Raw genomic sequence first — 19781 nt, forward strand, 5'->3', positions numbered from 1 at the left:
GTTGTCATGTACTTTTAAAGCTGGCTGAGTTTCTATTGCCCATTAATCTAAGGAAGTATTTGTAATTAAAGCTTGACTAGCTGACATTCAGAAAACTCTGGAGTGTTCGATCTCATAAGCAACCACATAATTACTAGTTCTCTGGTAAAAAAAAAAGTCATTATAGCTGAGTTATTATAATGATGCTGTCAGTTGATTTTCCTCTCACACAGTAGCAAATAGTGTGGCTTTGAAAAGTGGGTAGAGGTAAAATGAAAAGCCTGTCACAGAGGTTACATAGTGCCCTCTGTAATTATTGGGACAGTGAAGCATTTCTTCCTATTTTGGCTTTATACTTCAACAGTTTGGATTTGAAATCAAACAATGACTATGAGGTTAAAGTGCAGACTGTCAGCTTTATTTTTAGGGTATTTTCATCCATATCGGGTGAACCGTTTTTTTGTTGTTGTACATAATCCCACCCCATTTTAGGGGAGCAAAAGTATTGGGACAAATTCACTTATGTATGTGTTAATAAAGTAATAAAAAGTTAAGTATTTGGTCCCATATTCATAGCACGCAATGACTACATCAAGCTTGTGACTCCACACATTTGTTGGATGCATTTGCTGTTTGTTTTGGTTGTGTTTCAGATGATTTTGTGCCCAATAGAAATTAATGGTAAATAATGTGTGTCATTTTGGAGTCACTTTTGTTGTAAAAAAAAGAATAGACGGTTAATCCTGAAGGAATCGTGAATAATGATGAGTGAGAAAGTTAGATGCACAAATATCATACCTACAAGCCATTTTTTGGAGGGGTATATTTGAGCATCTGTAACTTTGTCACCCACCATTATTCACGATTCATTCAGGATTATCTGTAATCATGGTAGCATCCACATTCATGCAGAAGTGTTCAGAAACATATTCTATTCTTATTTACAATAAAAGTGACCCCCCTCTAATAAACATGCACTTCAACATAGGCATGTTAGTCAGATTCACTATTTAATCTGGGCAGGTCATCAATAGCTCAGACATTCCAATGGAATTATTAGTTACAAGTCTTTTTACATGGTCTGCACAACAGCAGCTATCAGGGTCATGTTCAGTAGGACCAAAATGAATAAACCTATTCAAAACGTATAACGGAATGAGCGTTATTTTTGGAAAATGCTCGAAACCTGGTTTTCCATTACGTGCCTCTTGAACACAGCCGAAGGCAGATAAATCACTGTACTCTAGTGTTCCAGTGCTTCTTCTGCTGGTCCTCCCTCTAGGAAAGACGCGTGGATCCATGGCTCTTGACCTCTGACATTAGTCTCATGTACGCCACCTGTAGAGAATTCAGATAGATAGGGTTAGATCTCTAAAGTGTAACAATAAGAGATACAGTATTACTTTGCGCACCTGTATATGTACATTCAGATATACAGTCAGCAAAATACAAGAATACAAGAAAAACTAAGCAGGAAATAAGCTACTATTTATTCCCTTTGACCGAAGAGAGTGAACCTCAACCTCTAACGTTAATGCTTTCAAGTATGTACCTTTGAACCAGCTGCTGTCATTGATAGATGGTTGCAATGGCGCCTAGTTGCAGACGTGGTAGTTTACTCCTGCAAACTTATTCTTAATTATTTGTTTTAAGTGTTTTTTTTTATGTGCATTGCTTTTATAAACTTTGTTTTTTGTGTTGAACACATATCTAGTTTTTCTTTTTTAATCAACAACGTTAAAATTAGTTAACATATTTGACTCCGAGCTAATTATTTGGATTCAAATACCAGCACAGATCCTTAGATCGCATCTCTTCTTATCTCATATCTACTGCACCAACGGCTGGACAAAAGGATACAGAAATGGCAGCAACTATCACTCAGGATTCCTCAGAAGTTTTGAACATATTAATACAACCCTGTGCAGGGAGCTGAGAGAACAAGCTTATGCAATACAGGATCCTCCGGAAGAAATGCAGACGGCGAGGACGACGGCGCGGTAGAAGACTAATGAACAAACTTAAATCTATTGTGTGCACTCGCAATGCGAGCAGTAGATCATGCACACCGGATGTGGATCATAAAGGACACTGGCCAGTTCTGCAGGTTTCCCCTCAGGCAACTTCCAAAGTAATTCAACTGAGACTTTTGAATGCAACATTCATAAGCAACAGAGGCTAACTACTGAATGACATCATCACTGACAGAGTTCGAGACTTTCGCTGCCTCACAGACTGAGTACACATCCCTCAACCAATTGCACTCCCATCTGGCTACACCTACCTGGACTGTCCTCGCACATCTGGACAGGTTTGCCGGATTGTCTCATCTGCAAGACTGACTGCACTGTGAAGTCTACTCCAGTACCAGCTCCAGTACCAGCATCTTTTGAATGCACGGCTTTCAAAATCACTGGCTCTGTATCAGTACTTGCTGTGCTGATTGATCGGCCTCCTAAGCTCAACTGACTTTTTTTTGTGGAACTATCTGTGGCTCAATACAACACTGCCTTGGCCTCCATACTGAATGAAGTTGCTCCTTTGAAAACCCACCTGGTGTCTTTCTCCAAATATTCTCCCCGGTACACTGAGGAGCTACGCTCTCTTTAAGCAACTGGCGATCGTCTAGAACGACGGTATAAGAAAACTGGGCTAACAGTACATGCGCAGATGTTTGAGCAACATCAGCGAGAATACAAACAGACCATCAATTCAGCTCGGACAATCTACTTCTCCCAACTGATCAGGAACTCCCGGGTGCTGTTCTCTACTGTGAGCAAGCTCCTCCAACCTGTCAACATTTCTGCTACCTCAGCCTCCCCAGAACAGTGCAACAAATACCTGTGCTTCTTCCAAAGCAAAATTGAAAAACCCCAAAACACCATCCTATCCTCTCCAACCCCTGTAGTTGATCTACCCAGTCCTACACTCCCTGAGTCAACGTTCTCCACCTTCACCACAGTCAATGCAGCTGATGTAACCAAGCTTGTTAGAACAACTTCCTCACTTGACCCTATCCCTACCTCCCTTGTCAAGACCTGCTTACCTGCTCTGGAGCCTTTCTTCACAGAAATTATCAACAAGTCCCTCATCACCGGATGTGTCCCTCAGCTCAAACTGTCCACAGTCACACCGGTACTTAAAAAGCCTGACAACATCCAGAACTACAGGCCTATTTCCAATCTGCCCTTCCAGAGTAAGCTCCTCCCTCAAAACGTGCTGTTTCTAACCAACTCCAAAACCACCTGGCCACTCACAACCTACTTGAGCCCTTCCAGTTGGGTTTCAGAGCTAGACACAGCACCAAGACTGCCCCGGTAAGAGTCACCAATGACGAGCTCATGAATGCTAACTCTGGGGCTGCCATCATCTTCATACTCAACATGGTCAGCCACACCATCCTGCTGGACCGCATGGAGAAGCACCTAGGCCTGTCAGACACTGTTCTGGTTCAGGTCCTATCCCACTGCTCGCTACCAGCTTGTAGCCATCGGTCCTAGTAGGTGAGACAGTTGTGGTCCGACAGGGGGTCCCCCTCAATGCTCGGTTCTGGGGCCACTACCGTTTTGTATCTACATGTTGCCACTGAGAAACAACCTGAGGAAACACGGACTGGGATTTTACTTCTATGCTGATGACACTCAGCTGTTTGTCTCCACAAACACTGCCAATGCCACTGTACTCGTGGTCAGCTGCCTTCAGGACGTCAAAGAGTGGATGCAGTTTAGTTTCCTGCAGTGAAGATAGAGGTCATCCTGATTGGCACTCGCATCATCATTGACTAAATCAGCAGCTACAGCCTCAATATTGATGGTGTCAAGGTCCCCCCCTCCAGTGAGGTTCACAACCTGGGTGTGATATTTGACAGTCAGCTCTCGTTTGAAGCCCACATCAAGTGTGTGACCAAAGTCTCATTTCTCCATCTATGGAACATTTGCCAGGTTACGACCTATGCTATCAAAACCTGCAGCTGAGCGACTCATCCACGGCTTAATTGCAGTTTATTAAACACCCCTTTTGTTGCCCTATCTGTCGAGTGCCTAAACAGGCTACAATTTGACCAGAACTGTGCTGGACGTGTCCTCACTCACACCGCCCCCCGTGAGCACATCAATCCATGTGCTCACGCATCGACTACAAAATCCTGGTTCACACCTACTGAGCTATCCACAACTCTGGACCCAAGTACCTGTCTGCCCTCGTTCTATCCTCCTGCCTCAAACGCACCCTTCGCTCCTCCAGGTCTGTCTTCCTTCAGCAGCCCTGCAGCAGACTAAGAACGACAGGTGACAGGGCTTTCAGTTGTGTGGCTCCGCGTCTGTGGAACACACTTCCAGACACTATTAGGGCAGAGTCTCTTCCAGACATTATTAGTGCAGTGTCTCTGTCCTCCTTTAAAAAGGCACAGCTCAAGACCGTGCTGTTCAGAAAAGCTTTCAAGGACCTCTGCTAATTCTGTTCTCATGTCCTCCAGAGTTGATGATACCTGTATATGGCTTTGTTTTTTTGTCTGTCTATGTTCTGTTTTGTGAATTGTTGGAGCCTTGGGTGTGAGAAACACGTTACAAATGAAATTAATTACTATTGACACAAGGTCCTGCTACATTCCAAGAATAGTTGTGATATGCTAATGTTCTACCCAGGGGTGAAACAGTTTCTCATCACAGATTTGTCGTGAGCTCACAGCAGTTACAAATTCGAATAATGGAAATACAATTTTAGCCCGCCCCCTTTAAAAACGTATTTTCTCCCCCGACGTTCTAGGGATATTATTTTTTTTATATATATATATTTGAGAGAAACACTTCTTCCAGTACCAGGATATTGCATTTGCCAGTACAGTTTATTTTCTTTCTATCACTGTACTATGGCTCTTTTGTCAGAGGTAGTAGTATTCACAGCGGTGTGTTTAATCTATCAGCATTAAAAGAGCTGATATGCTATAGGCTCAGCTTTGATGCTCTCGCCCAGGCGTTCTGTTATCACAACACTCAACATCTTGGTGAGGTGACAGAGGGAGTATTATTTTCTTCACTTGACAAGAAAAATAACTGAGGGGGGGGGAAAACACACAAATGATGTGTGAACGTGAATGGGCTGCTGAAGGGAAAGAAGTTTGCCTACACTAAAACTGTGTTCTGTAGGGAATAAGGCATTTCTGAAAGTGTGATCTAGTGGCGCAGCGGTCTAAGGCACTGCATCTCAGTGCTAGAGGCGTCACTACAGACACCCTGGTTCGAATCCAGGCTGTATCACAACCGGCCGTGATTGGGAGTCCCATTGGGCGGCGCACAATTGCACCAGCGTCGTTCGGGTTTAGCCGGTGTAGGCCGTCATTGTAAATAAGAATTTGTTCTTACCTGACTTGCCAAGTTAAATAAAGGTTAAAAAATTAAAATAATGACTGAGGGAGGTTTCTGATTCTGATTGAGAGCCACAGCAACTGACTGAGTAATCTAAATTATGGGGACCAGCCACACTGACTGAGTTTCACAAGTCATTCAGTCTAATACAATAAAGTGCGGGTTAGCAGAGAATTCTTCTCCCGAAATCCCTTTTTTCATGCATCCCTTGGCACAGAAGTAATGAAACGAGGCACGTGTATCTGAGGGAGGTAATTGATTTCAACAATGCGCCACACTAGTGTTCCAAGACATCGTTAGGGTGAGACTTGATATAGATCCACATTTTCCTGCATTTTGCACCTTACATATTTCTGTCCAGTTTTATCTTCCAGTGTGCCTCTCTGTGTGGGAGATTAATGAGCTGGCGGGCAGGGGGGGGGGGGGGGTCTGTCTGTTCCCTGATGCAGGGGTGGCACTCTGCACTGGAACTACTTTACACCCCATTACACTGCAGCACAGCTCAGAGGTGGAACACAACATCCCAGAAAACACACCATTCCTCCTCCAATAAAAGAGAGGCTAGATCTGGTTAGAAGGGCTAACACAATAGACTGGCACGCTCACCATTTCACATGCCCACACATACGCACAAACAAAAACACACACTATTATGGCTACATTATCAATTTGGGAGTTTTCAGCCCTCATATGCTGTAACTCTGACTATGTGATCGCACTACTCTCTAGTACCACTAGGCCTACAGCAGAGCAGTGAATCCATCTCTCTAGTAGAGGTATTTAAGTGACTAAAATCAGACACTCTTCATCACTCCCCTCAGTCCCTCTTGTCTCTTCTCCATTTCAGTGACATGCAAAATAAGTACCCCGTTCTAAAACAAGTCCCATGTCAGCAGTAGGATAATCACTCATGATCAGGACAAGACATTGATATCCTCGATTTCCAGGCTTTCCCGCTGAGTGATGAACGGGACTTGGGAATATGCTAACGTGGGGGGAGTACGGCATCGCAACTGTAGACAATTGATGGTTTCGATGGAAAATATGTATGTAAACTAAAAAAGACTTATTGCGACATCTGGAATGTACGGAATTACTAACTCTAACGCCTATCAGACTGAAATACGACAAACTGAAGATAACTCCTTTCCTTACTTTTCCCATTTTCTCTCTCTCCCATTTTTCTATCTAAGTGGAATTGATAGCTTCTTCCAGAGTCAAAATTGAGTTCCTCCTCCCCTGTACAGACCCAGAGGGCAAGTAACAGAGTTTTGTGAAAGAGGGAAGAAACACAAAATATGAGATTGCAGAGCCTGGGAGAGAGAGAGCGAGAGAGAGGAAGGGAGCTCTTAAACGCAATAAGCAGTCTCGTAGAGGTTTGGTACTGTCGCAGTGGTGGGAAGTGAGAACAGTAAGTAGAAAGCATTTTAACCAAAGGACCCAGGAGTCATAATAACTATATAATGAGACAGGAGCCAGAGGCCTTATTTACAGCCACACTAAATATGCCGGAGCTCAAATGTTTGTTATTTTTCACATGTTTTGTGGATGTTAGGCTCCTTCAACTTCTTCAACTATACGTCTGGCTCTCAGGTGAGTGCTGCTGTGACAGGTAAAGAGGCAGGGATGAGACAATGTCGGTAATTACTGTGCAACTGTCTGGAAAGTCTTTGGAGAGTCCCTGGTGAAGTCAGCAAAGTTTACACCTCCTAGTCTTGCCTTGGTGCAAGAAAACTCTCCCTTTTTGTACAGTAGAGGAGACTGTTTCTGTGTGCACTAATAAGTTAGACTGCCCAACAGTATTGGCGGTGCTCCAGCATCTTCTAAAGATAGTTTGTCAAAAAATCCCTCTTTTCGAAAGTGAGCTTAAAAAATGGGCGCAACGATAGCTACTAGGCAGAGGTTGTAAATAATGGATAGCAGCAATATGGAATCAAACAGTGTCGTGCTCCTCCTGCCAACGGGAGAAGCTCTGCCTACATTACCCAGAGGCCCTGTTACCTGGTAGGAGTTCATGGAATGCAGCGACAGAGGGAGACAGGAAGTACTGGCTGTCAGCACCGACAACAGCTCCTGGCACGTGGTCTGGGGCAGGTCTACGGGGTGGACACCGATGTCCTTCTCCCAGGTTTCTACAACACTGGAGACACACAGAGATAAGAGATAGTGAGAGAAAGAGACAAAGACATTTAAAAAAATAACGAGACCGAGACCGAGAGAAAGACATGAAGAAAATGTACAACACTGCATCAGTCAGAGTAACACATAAGTCAAATATCTCTCACAGGTTCACATCTTCTAGGCAAGGGCACATAAATCCCAGTTTGAAGTGTTATGATGTTAATCAAATAATTGGAATATATCACTGGGTAATGTTGAACAGCGAGAGTTTGAAAGGGATGGAGGAATGAGAAAGTGAGGGAGAGATTGATTCCCTGTCACAGGTTGTGGAAGCGATCCAGGTTTTTTCATTACATTTGGCCATCTGTGCAGTAGCTCTGTGAGAGACACGCAGAGTTAAAATGCTGATAAGCCCTTAGTATAGCAAGTAACACTCACTTAGTATACAGTGAATACAACTGCTTTTACGGTAAAGAAAAGCATAACACATGCAGCGCTGGTCATAACACTTCAACAGTCACCCGAGTCCACCTGGGGTGTAGTGTTTAGGAACCATTGTCCAAACAGAAGCATACGGCTGAAACAGGGAGGGGCTAACCTGAACTTGTCCAATAAGAAACCCTCGTATTCATTGCAAAAATGTTTTTCTACGGTTTGTACTAATGAGTACACCCCTGGTAATAAATTAGATTAGTTCTGCAGTCGTCAACTCTACACTAATCAATGGCCCTTAGTGACAGACAGCCACAATTCAATTAAGCAGAGGCTCACTGATTCTCCTACCAATTAGAGACACATTACTGGCGTGCATCTCCAACAAACACCACCTCCAGTACGTTCAACCCAAACAGACGGTGCTCCGTGACTTAACACGGCTAACTGAATTTAAACATGGTCAGGGATGAATGTCACATATGTAACAGTATGTAGGCCTAGATGAAACAGATGTTTCTCTACCACTTCCCCACCTTCATATAAGCCGTCTCAGCCAATAGCCACGCTGTTTTCTTCCCGAAATGTTGGAGGAGTGATCCGGTTGAAGCTAGTGTAGGTCAGGGCTCTCCAACCCTGTTCCTGGAGAGCTAACCTCTTGTAGGTTTTCGCTCCAACCCAAGTTGTAACTAACCTGATTTAGCTTATCGACCTGCTAATTATCAACCTGCGTGCTAAGGTTGGAGCGAAAACCAACAGGATGGTAGCTCTCCAGGAACAGGGTTGGAGAGCCTTGACGTAGGGTGTTCGTGTATTCAAATCCGAGCCAGGATTACCAGAGTATTGCAGGCTTTCTGTTCTTACCTGATATTTAATTCCACCCACCTGGTGTCCCAGGTCTAAATCAGTCCCTGATTAGATGGGAAGAATGAAAATCAGCAGTGGAACTGGCTTCGAGGTCCAGATTTGAATACCCCTGAATACCCCGTTATAATTATAACAGCAGGCAATTTCCCATCCTACATGCAGTGAACAGCACTGATGTGATGCGCTGAGTTACGCTGTACTTTAGTGCCGTGCAGATAGGAGTGGAGTCCTCTCCTTTCATCTACAGTTTGTTAATTACAGCTCTGCTGCCAGTCTGCTGGAGGGGCTGTCACATCCTACAAAGCAAAACCAGACTTCTCTCAGGTGAAGAGGAAAAAGGAAATCATAACAGAAGTGAAGAATCCTCCTGCACGGAGGAACACGGAGCAGCCACATCTATCTGTGACTCATTTCTGTTCTCAGTTGCAGAACACAATTTTATCATTTAAAAAATCATACTCTAGCAGAAATGCAGAGGCTGTCAGGCTGACATTCAGCAGGAGATTGGTATGGAGGCTATATCTCACTCTTGGTGTGTGCTCCCAGTGCTGGCAGAGGGAGAACAGGGGAGATAGAGGACTTTGACGGCGCTGCCAGCCTTAGTGGGTGATTGACGCTCAGAACACTGGCGGTGGCTGGGAGAGGGGACAGCATCACCTCTGACAGTCGATGACATAGTGGCAGAGAGAGAGACGATGAGGGAGTCACTGTTCAGGAGCCAGAGCTGAGGATCAGAAGAAGTCATTTAACACTTCACATCCTCTCGGTTAAAGCCACACACATTTCACCAATGCAAATGCACCGTCTCCACCTCGCATATTTCAAGCGCTCTCGCATGCACGTTCACACCTCTTACCAATATGAAGGCTTTTCCATCTGGGGTCTGGAGAGAGAAACGAAACATGCTCTGGGAGGAGGACAGCTCCACCAGTCTGGCAGCTATGGTCTGTTCCAGGAACAGTGACCTGTGGAAGAGTAGGGCATGGTTAACCATCATTATGAATTCTACCTTCCTGTGTCTAAAATAATATTCTACATCTCGTTGGCATTGTAGTAACAAAAGGTCATATCTGGCATCTGCATAATGAAAAACGATACGTTTACATTGATTTGCACTTTGAGAAGCTGAGTATTCGTATGATGATGAGTATCCACAGATGTTACAGCAATATGCACCAGTCTGAGAAGCACCAGCATAGTTACCTGTCTAGGGAGGTATCAAACTGGCTGTCTCCCACACTGGGTCTCACTGTCACCTCTGTGATGTAGAGTTTCAGGGTCCCTGCAACATTTACAGAAACTGTTACTATAGAGCGAAACCTCATGCAGACAGAACCTGGCCTGGGCGTCTTTCCTAATGCAATGCAACTTTATTATGGTTCAAGCCCCAGGGTAGATGATACAAGTTGGGAATTGAACTGGCAAACGAAGGGCTGCTGATCTCATGCCATTCACTGCCTTTGTGCCCTTGAGCAAGGAACTTAAGCACTAAAATTGCTCTGGTAGTGTCGCTCTGAGGCAGACGCTGTGCTGCTCCCAGCCAGTGTGTGTTTGTGTGTATGTGTATGTGTATGTGTATGTGTATGTGTATGTGTGTGTGTGTGTGTGTGTGTGTGTGTGTGTGTGTGTGTGTGTGTGTGTGTGTGTGTGTGAGAGACATTGGGTATTATGAAATCAAATCAATAAACTCCTGTTGAAAAAATTGACAATATACAGTATCTATTCTATAATGACTGTTATGTACCTGGTGCCACAGCCTCTCCCAGGCCGGCTGTACAGCTCTTACAGGAAACAAGTGTACGCCTGCGGTTGGGTTTCTACAAAAAGAACAGAAAAATACAAAATAAAGCTAAAGACAAGAACACACAGTTCTAATTTAAGTTCCTCCAAAACGGAAATCGATAACCAAAATCAAACAGCCTAAAAAGAGGAGAGAGCAATGGGCAGGCAGAATTCCTCTCCTCATCTCTCCACATCCCATCCACTCAACCACAGCCACACTAAAAGGCCCAGGCTGAGCCACAGATAGTGACTAATAGATGGAAAGGGAAATCAATCCCACTCCAGATAGTGATGGAGAGAGAGAGAGAGAGCGGCAGAGAGATTTTTTTTTTTTTAAAGAAGAAAAAAAGAAAGAAGAGGAGCTTGGCTTCAAACACCCGGCCTGGCTGTAGGCTCGGGTTAAAGTGGCTCACGATATGTGTTGATGTGCTGCCTGTCTGCCCGCCTCCTCAAGTTCTCTCTCTAAACGGGAGTGCTGCTAGCTGCTGCTGGTAGTGAAGTAGAATGTGTCCATCTCATCCTGCCAGTCTCGGGCCCAGTGGGATGGGGGTATACAGATACAGTCTCTCACTAACAATGAGCCTGAAGCACATACACTGCTGATGTAACTACAGTACACTTTCCAAACATGAGCGAAACTTTTGAAAATGTTGCTTTACTTTTTGGTAGGTATACAGCACATTGGGGAGGGAGTGGGAGCGAGGTGAAACGCCAAAATTATGTATCTAACGAACATCAAAGTGATGAGCAATGCTAAAACAGCATTGATCTTCTGCCTCAGAGGTTCCTCCCTTCCTTGCCGCCTCTCACCTGTGTGTCCTGATTTTGACCATCAGCCATTTTGTTGGTGATGGGCCTGGGGCTGAGCTCCTGGGTGAGAGTCTCCTCACAGCCTCTATCCCGGTGCACAAGGAGGTGAGTGTCGCCCAGTAAACAGTCCTCCGCTCGGGGCAGCAGCTTCAGGTTGGCAAAGGGGTCCGGGTGGCAGCACCAGTCATCCACCAGGGAGCTCCAGTTGCCGTTGGGGAGAGGGAGCACTCGCTTGAACACCCTGAGAAAAATCAATGACATTACATTGTTGCACAATGGAGACTATTTGTACTGTGATGAAATGAAATCGATAACTTCAATCCAAAAACGATTTGCAGGAATCAATCAAAAACATATTTGCATTAACAGGGAAAGCTGGGCAATATTCCTGTTCTACCCATTTTCCATGACATAATGTCACAAACACATGTATTCACTAAGCTATAGCAGGTGTGTGTGTGGGTGTGCATGTATCCCCCAATCCAATGTCTCCATGACATTGGGAGATGAGCTGAGACAGAACACAGCATTGTCCTCTAGCTCAAACAGCCATCCATCTCCCTCACCGAACCCATCTTCTCCACTACTATGAGCGGCACCGCTTCTTGTGTCTGAACGGAGGACGTAAATTAACCAACAAACCAACTTCCTTCCTGGGGTCGTCTCACCTCTCCTCCAGCACCCTGGTCCCACAGGACTGGCAGTGGAAGCAATAACTCTCTTGGACCAGCAGCCTCTCCATCACACTCCCCGGGGCCACTGTTAGGAGTAGCCACAGAAAACATAAACAACTCTATCGGCGGAAAAGAGCTTCACCTAGAGACGGAGCAAAGGTCGATAAACACTGGGGTGGTGGCGGACTGGCGGTGGTGAAAGAAGCTTGGAAGAAAGCTGCCAATCAATCTGTTTTTGATTGGACTTGTCAATGAATACCCCCCCCCCCCCAGCTGTCCTTGTGTTGTGTCGGCTGGGCCGGCTTCCTCTCAGCTGGAGAGAGGCCGTTGGGTGGGGCGGTAAATTACTCCCTCACACCATAAAACACACAGAGTGAACACAGGCAGAGAGATGAAGGCCTGGTGGTCTTAGGGGTCTGGGCCCATATCCAAAAAGCATTTCAGAGAAGGAGTGCTCAAAAACAGATTAATTGCCAGCTTTCTTCCAAGCTGCTTCCACCACCGCCAGTCCGCTACCACCGCAATGTTTATCAACTTTTGCCCCCTAGATCAGACTTTTTGTGGATATGGATATGACCCCTGTTCTCTCAGGTTAGTGCTGCAATGACTACAGTTAATATAAGCCAGATCTGATGAGTGAGACAAAGTAAACCTGGGGTGTATTCATTGGACACCAAACGGAAGAAAACAGACTGGTGCCAGGACAACAACCTCTCCCTCAACGTGATCAAGACAAAGGAGATGATTGTGGACTACAGGAAAAGGAGGATCGAGCATGCCCCCATTCTCATCGATTGGGGCTGTAGTGGAGCAGGTTGAGAGCTTCAAGTTCCTTGGTGTCCACATCACCAACAAACTAACATGGTCCAAGCACACCAAGACAGTTGTGAAGAGGGCATGACAATACCTATTCCCCCTGAGGAGAATATTTGTTATGGGTCCTCAGATCCTCAAAAGGTTCTACAGCTGCACCATCGAGAACATCCTGACTGGTTGCATCACTGCCTGGTATGGCAACTGCTCGGCCTCCGACCGCAAGGCACTACAGTGGATAGTGCGTACGACCCAGTACATCACTGGGGCCAAGCTTCCTGCCATCCAGGACCTCTATACCAGGTGGTGTCAGAGGAAGGCCCTAAAAATTGTCAAAAGACAACAGCCACCCTAGTCATAGACTGTTCTCTCTGCTACCGCACGGCAAGCGGTACCGGTGCGCCGGGTCTAGGTCCAAGAGGCTTCTAAACAGATTCTACCGCCAAGCAATAAGACTCCTGAACATCTAATCAAATGGCTACCCAGACTATTAGGAAAATCAAGTTACAGCTGATTCAGGTCAAATATTCACATTGTCTGTATATCTCTCAGTGTGTATAGCTTTAGGCACCAGACATGACGGGACAATTACTGAGCTGATGACTCAGTCCTTTATAGATCAGTGCTGTGTGGGCTGATCAGGCTACAGAGAGCACACAGGAGGACTCCTCCACTGTCTCAGTTTGAGGTAAGGCTTCACAGCCACGGACTAACTGACTCAAACCAGATGAGAATAAATGATATAATCAGCCATAAATAACAAATTATCTGCTAATACTGTTCCATCTTACCTGAAGTGGAGATGGTAATTAGGCTATGTGAGAAACATACATTTACATGGTAGTAATTCTCTGTCTCTGTGTGTGTGGTGTGTGTGCGTACGTGCACACATTTATTTTTGAGTGCGTCCATACAGCTAGCCTCACCATTACCTGTGTCATCTGTGTGCTGGTCCACATTGAGGCGCATTCTGAAGTGTATCTCGTCTCCTGTTCCAGGTGCCTCCCTGCAGGAGCCCTCCACGAGGCTGACCCCTGCTGGCAGCTCCACGATTAGCAGGCCCCGAGGAGTCCGGATGTGGAGGGACGAATCTCCTCCTGTAACGCTCACCTCTGCATAGCTCGTAGCCACATCTCTCCTGAGGGAGGGACAGACAGAGTCTTATTTTTCTAAGCACAGGTAAACCTGGTAACAAAACATATACAATTGGATTAATGATTCAGCATAATGGCAGGCTTTTGCACAATGGCTAACAGACAAAAGAGACCGCGTTCCTTGACAAGTGGATGATAAACAAGTGAATGGTAGACCAGTGTGTGTGTGTGTGACAGTACTAAAGTAATTTATCATAACCTTCCAACCTGTCCTTATCCCCCTCTACCTCCTGCTTGTTGCTGTCTCAGCTCAAAGTAGAAGTCTAATGAGTTAAGAGGAAAACTTGCAAAGAGAGAGGATGCACTCACTGCTTTGAAGGAAGAAGGGAAAAGGAAAACAGCTGTAGGCCAACTGAAGAGAGAGGGAGAGAGAAATAAAGAGATTTATATTGTGTGTGTGTGTGTGTGTGTAAGAAAGAGAAATGAAGGAAGAAAAAAAGAGTGGTGGGTAGGGGAAAGCGCATGTACAATGTTGGTCTAATACAGAAAAAGTTTTTTTCCCCCTGGCAGCGACACCCCTGATGCACTCATGCACAGATGATATGTTGCCCTCTGCTCAATCTCTGGGTTCGATGCAATTATTTCCCTAGCCATGCAATGCGTCTCTGTCCATGCTTGACACAACTGCTGTCCCCCAGGAAATAAAACATATTTCCCAGCGAAGACAGCATTAAAGACTTGGGTCGGCTGCATTGAATTTTCTCACTTCCAACCGAGTGGAGGAAGCAACAACAACTGGAAGGAACCGTCATCAGATTTGCTCTAAATTATGTCTACAATTAGATATTTCGACACAAGTCTACTTCATATAGGCTACTACTGCCACACCAGACAATACACAAGCGATTGGTAAAACAAGGGTCTCTAACCAGTAAACCTGCTCTTTTTTACAAGATATTATCAAACTGTAGAACAATTAGGCTATGCAGCAAAGCACCGACTAGACTATAGGCCTAACTTACAGAATCCCACACCAATAAACTGTAACACATTTAGGGGACTTTTCTGTTTCCATCTACCGTGTCTCACTGGGCCATGGCTCCGGCAGACCCGCTCTTACTAGGGGCAAAAGCCAGGCCACTGGTACTTTTCAGATTGTGTTTACATAACAATGGCTAACTGTGAACTTTAACACCTTCTCACAAAGCAACTGTTTTGATAACCTATGCAGAGGTAGTTGATTCTGCTCTTCACAAGTCCTCACTGTCAGCCCTAACAGTGGAAACACAATTTCCCAAGTATCGCAGAAGGGTGGATACACTAGTCTAGTGTAACACTGGTGTTACAGTCGAAAAGCAGCATTAAGTGAGAAGAGTATACATTTATTCTCAGAGATGGAAAGATTCATTAGGGGCCGATTCAAATTTGAGATAAGCAGACTTAACATGGACTTAGGTCCATAAAACATGGATTTAAGTCAAAATATTTCGTTTTAAGTCCATCTTAAGTCAACTTATCTCAAGTCTGAATAGGGCCCTAATGCTGCTTTTGTTAACAGTCCAAATGCAGCATTAGGGCCCTATTAAAACAAAACATTTTGACTTAAGAGCATGTTTTATGGACTCCAGTCCATGTTAAGTCTGACTAGCTGCCACAGCTGGAATGGCCCATTACATTTTAGAATATCAATGAAACAAAAAAATAGCCCAATGTGAAACTGTTCATTTCCTACTTCAAAACCCAGCATTACATCCATGAGAACATGTTGGCCCAATATATGTGATGTAAAGGCATCGTCGTCACCAGTTTCATAACAGTCGGGGGTCATATCTGAAGAGCAGGGACTGAGGGGGTTGTAGGTCAGAGGAGAAAAAGAGGACCTTTTCTAATGTAAATTTCTGCAATTCTACGTCATTTTATATGACTGGAGATATTAATAATAATTTTTATACCACACAAATTGTGTGGTATAAAAAATGTCAAGTTACTCTGACGTTGAAATAGTCCTACTGAGATCAATAAAACGAACTGCCCATGTCTTAAACACAACCAATAGCATAGGCCAATGAAAAGAGAGGATACACATATTTTAGGCCTACAATATGAGGAAATTAAAGTACACCAACTTTCTGGTGCCACTCACTTATACAAACAGATTTTCCCGCAATTGTATTTTGAAATATTGCAAAAATAATTAGAAAATGCTGTTCATTGACAGCTACAACTCAACAGTCGGCAGTTTGATATTTGGCGCGCGGGCTGCAGCCTTGGCGCTCATGTGACAAAACACGATCAACAGCATAAAAAAATAAGAGATATTGATAATCTATGGCTATATTATGCTCTCTGGTGTAGTATTTTCAACGATTTCATTTATTTCTGTAGAGACGGGAGTAGTTACATAATTGGCACATGCATTTCAATTTAACTGCAGCACTTCCAGCACCCTGTAACAGCAGATTTCCTCCTCTTCGTCTGAGGAGGTGTAAGCAGGGATCGGACCAAAGCGCAGCGTGGTTAGTGTTCATCATGTTTAATAACGACAAAAAACGTGAACACTACAAAATACAAACACAACAAATGTAGAAAAACTGAAACAGTCCTATCTGGTGCATAGACACAAAGACAGAAGACAACCACCCACAAAACCCAACACAAAACAGGCTACCTAAATATGCTTCCCAATCAGAGACAATGACTAACACCTGTCTCTGATTGAGAACCATATCAGGCCAAACATAGAAAAGGGAAAACTAGACACACAACATAGAATGCCCACTCAGCTCACGTCGTGATCAACACTAAAACAACAAAACACAAAAGAACTATGGTCAGAACGTGACACACCCCTTCCTGCAGCGCGATGTTTTCTTCCATGCTCTGTATTTTCCAAGGCCAAATAATCAACACTTATTATTCATTCAATTGATTGTGGTCAATAACCCCATACGTGTATTGTGAAGTTAGGCCTACTGTAACAATAATATATCAGCAAGTAGCCTAGCCTATTACAAGATAATAAATTCAGTAAGTCAATGAAGCCAATAGTGGTTTCAGCTATACTGTTATAGAAGGCCTTATGACCTTTTTAACCAATAAGAAAATATGTCAAATGACTTGAATAGCCTATGGGAAAAGTGTACACGTGTATTTACATCAGTAGGCTATGTGACTGAAATGCATCAGAAAAGTATTGGAAAGTTGGGCTATATGCCTAATGTGTGCGTAGAGAAGTCCTGAATTGCTTTCAATTGCTAGACTAAAGATCATGAGCACTCACCTCATTTTAGCTAATATTTCCCAACATAATTGTAACCAAATATCCAAACGGAGATTCACTGAAAACAAAAATCGGACATTGATTGATTTATCAAGATGAGTTCCCATGCGTGTCTCAAAACAGCGCAATGACTCTGTTCTCATTCTAAACCCTGCTGGTATTATCAGTTGACCACACATGGCAATTGCGTTACATTTATTATAACCAGCGGATTAGTGATATTTTTTATGTACCGACATTGTTTAATAAGATACTTTTATAATATACATACAATGCATAATCCAAATTGCACGATTGCCTACACATACTCTAAGTAGCTCGAGGAAAATGTTATATTTTTTAAATCCTAAAACTCCAAATTATGCCTACTTTATTATAAATTAGGCCGTAATCACTGTCAATCGTGAATGATAATTATTCCCGTTTTACATGTGAAACGTCCATGCTGCATGCATGCCAACCATTTGATCTAATCAGTTTCATGGGAATATGCATTTCAATCTTGAATGATGTAAAGGTGGGTAACCAGCCTAACTACTGTCTAATCGAATTTTCTAGCAGATGGAGTTAAACACAGCCACAGCATGAGAACAAAAATGCAACAATAAATACACGTAACGGCAGCTCTATGAACTAAGTGGTGCATTCAGTTGACTAACGGTAAAATTGATTTACACCATTGCAGCAGCGCAAAAGATTCGGGGTTGACCCAAAATCAATCGGGACTAAAGCCAGGTCCTGGTTAAGTCCCTGTAATGTAGGGCCCGGAGTTGATGTTATAAATATCACATAAATGTCCTTGAGATGCTGAATCCCTTTCTTTGCGTCTGTTCTGCGAGAACGCACCCTCTCTGTCCTGTCCTGCTAGCACAACTAGCTGACATTAGCTAAGACTAGATAACGTTACCTAGCTAGAGCTTGCTAACTATTTCGCAAATAATTACCGGAGAACAAGAAGACCACTTTGCAACCGCTTCCTTAGTTCGATAAACACCCAACTGGGGTCCCCAGCTCCTTTGGTATTTTCTCCCATGGCGTGTCTGTCTTTTTCTTCTATTTAACGTTACTTCTGGTACTCGCAATGGCTAACGTTAGCTGGCTAATTTAACAACAAAGACACGTGCAGTTTACTTTTTGCTTTAACATAGATAACTGAGTCCAAAACGAAATGGCTTTGTACATCTGATTGTCAGTATGGTGAATTAAAGTAAATGCAGCAATAAAAATCATCAACCTATCAATTTAAAACGGTGAAGACTTCTAATGCATATATTTGACTAGCTATCAACACGAGCCGGAACTTGTCTACGCTAGGATGGATTGCAGTCGGACAAATGAAGTAGACGTGCCACAATCTGCAATGCAGTCTGGGACAGCTGTAAACGGGATTGTTTGGGCTTTGTGAACCTGAACGTAGGGCAGGTGTGGTTTTGATGGTAGTTTGTTATTCAATAATAAAGGTAAAGACATCGCTATCTCAGAATATGTAGGATACACTTTATTATCTGACCCGTGAGCGTTGTATGCTTACTTGACAAGTGCCACGGTTTAACTGAGTCGACGACGGGGGCCCGGCAGCAGCAACATCAACACGGGCATTGCTATCACATACCGTTAGCTAGCAAGAATACATTTCCCACTGTGCCAATAGCGCAGACCGATTTTTTTTTTCATTCGTCAAGCTGGATAAATAATTTAGTGACAGTGGTTTTCAAATATCCTACTAACGGTAAGCATTTATCGTTAATTGTCACGGCCGAGAAATAACAGACTGTCGTTGCTAGATTTGGGACACAACATCGGGAGTTAGTCTGTCTGAGACGATGTGTCCCAAAGCTAGTCGTTGCAGGCTGTAACGTTACAGCGAACTAAGTTACATGGTACTATTGTAGCCATCTGGGTGTTGGTTCCATGCCTTGACTGAGTTAGTTAACTTATTACGATAGATGATGTCATTCAAGTTTGGTTGCGAGTTATTTTTTTAGCTGCCTTGATAAGTGTTTAACGTCGTTTGCCTTCGAAATAACACTTGTTTTGTCTCCATCTTTTTCAATAGGTGACATGCTAGCTAGTTTAAGTTTGCGTTTTATAATTTGCATATCATTATATTGTTCTTGTCAATATCTAGTTGGTGTCATTATGAAATTAGGCTCTCTTGCCAACTAGCTACATATCCATATTGCAGCAAGTACAAAGACTAGGGCTGTCATTTAGTTTCCTGTGTCGCCCACCTCACCAAGAACACATTTTATTGTGAGGCAATGGGCAGGGCTGTCATGTGATGCACGTACTGTACCACGTAGGTCTGTCCCTTCCCTGATTACCAGGCGGCGGAAATGTAGGTTCCTGCCAAGGTTGACATTGTATTCGATACTGGTACTCCCTGTATCAAGCCATGTTATGTTCTACTCCCTATATATAGCCATGTTTTTTAAAGTTTTTTTTTACTCATTATTTTTATTTGATATTCACTGTGCCACTATTTCCATGTATTCTTTTTTAAATCTGTAACTCTGCACTGTTGGAAATGGACCCATAAGTAAGCATTTCACTGTTAGTCTACACC

At 43.8% G+C, this 19781-nt stretch overlaps 2 protein-coding genes across 8 annotated transcripts in view; one reads left to right on the forward strand and one right to left on the reverse strand.

Annotated features, from left to right (window-relative positions):
• Window positions 1-375: 375 nt before the first annotated feature.
• On the reverse strand, window positions 376-18541 carry LOC129857788 (E3 ubiquitin-protein ligase E3D-like). The gene is made up of 10 exons (XM_055926354.1): window positions 18160-18541; window positions 13774-13979; window positions 12023-12113; window positions 11355-11595; window positions 10507-10579; window positions 9966-10044; window positions 9619-9727; window positions 9290-9486; window positions 7344-7482; window positions 376-1317 (listed from the first exon to the last, which is right to left on the reverse strand). The coding sequence occupies exons 1-10, from the start codon at window positions 18246-18248 to the stop codon at window positions 1258-1260; spliced, it is 1284 nt and encodes a 427-aa protein (XP_055782329.1). The 5' UTR covers window positions 18249-18541; the 3' UTR covers window positions 376-1257.
• LOC129857787 (protein dopey-1-like) overlaps window positions 13940-19781 on the forward strand; it is a 38150-nt gene continuing 32308 nt past the window's right edge. For 6 of the 7 annotated variants that reach the window (XM_055926345.1, XM_055926347.1, XM_055926349.1 and 3 more), the window contains exon 1: window positions 18542-18944. The gene's annotated coding sequence lies outside the window, so the exon portion shown is untranslated. Of the gene's footprint in view, window positions 14021-18541; window positions 18945-19781 lie in introns of those variants that run through there. The other variant, XM_055926346.1, reaches the window with a different exon arrangement.

This window comes from Salvelinus fontinalis, chromosome 6 (assembly GCF_029448725.1).
Source record: "Salvelinus fontinalis isolate EN_2023a chromosome 6, ASM2944872v1, whole genome shotgun sequence".
NCBI lineage: Eukaryota > Metazoa > Chordata > Actinopteri > Salmoniformes > Salmonidae > Salvelinus > Salvelinus fontinalis.

Bases quoted from the DNA above. Each gene is read 5' to 3' on its own strand.
- LOC129857788 (XM_055926354.1), bottom strand. From the start codon at position 18,248: ATGGGAGAAAATACCAAAGGAGCTGGGGACCCCAGTTGGGTGTTTATC. The intron at 10,045-10,506 runs GTACATAACAGT...TAAATGTTGCAG, and splicing joins GGGAGAGGCTGTGGCACCAG to GGACCCTGAAACTCTACATC. The intron at 7,483-9,289 runs GTGAGATATAGC...GTGTGTCTCCAG, and splicing joins ACTGGGAGCACACACCAAGA to TGTTGTAGAAACCTGGGAGA.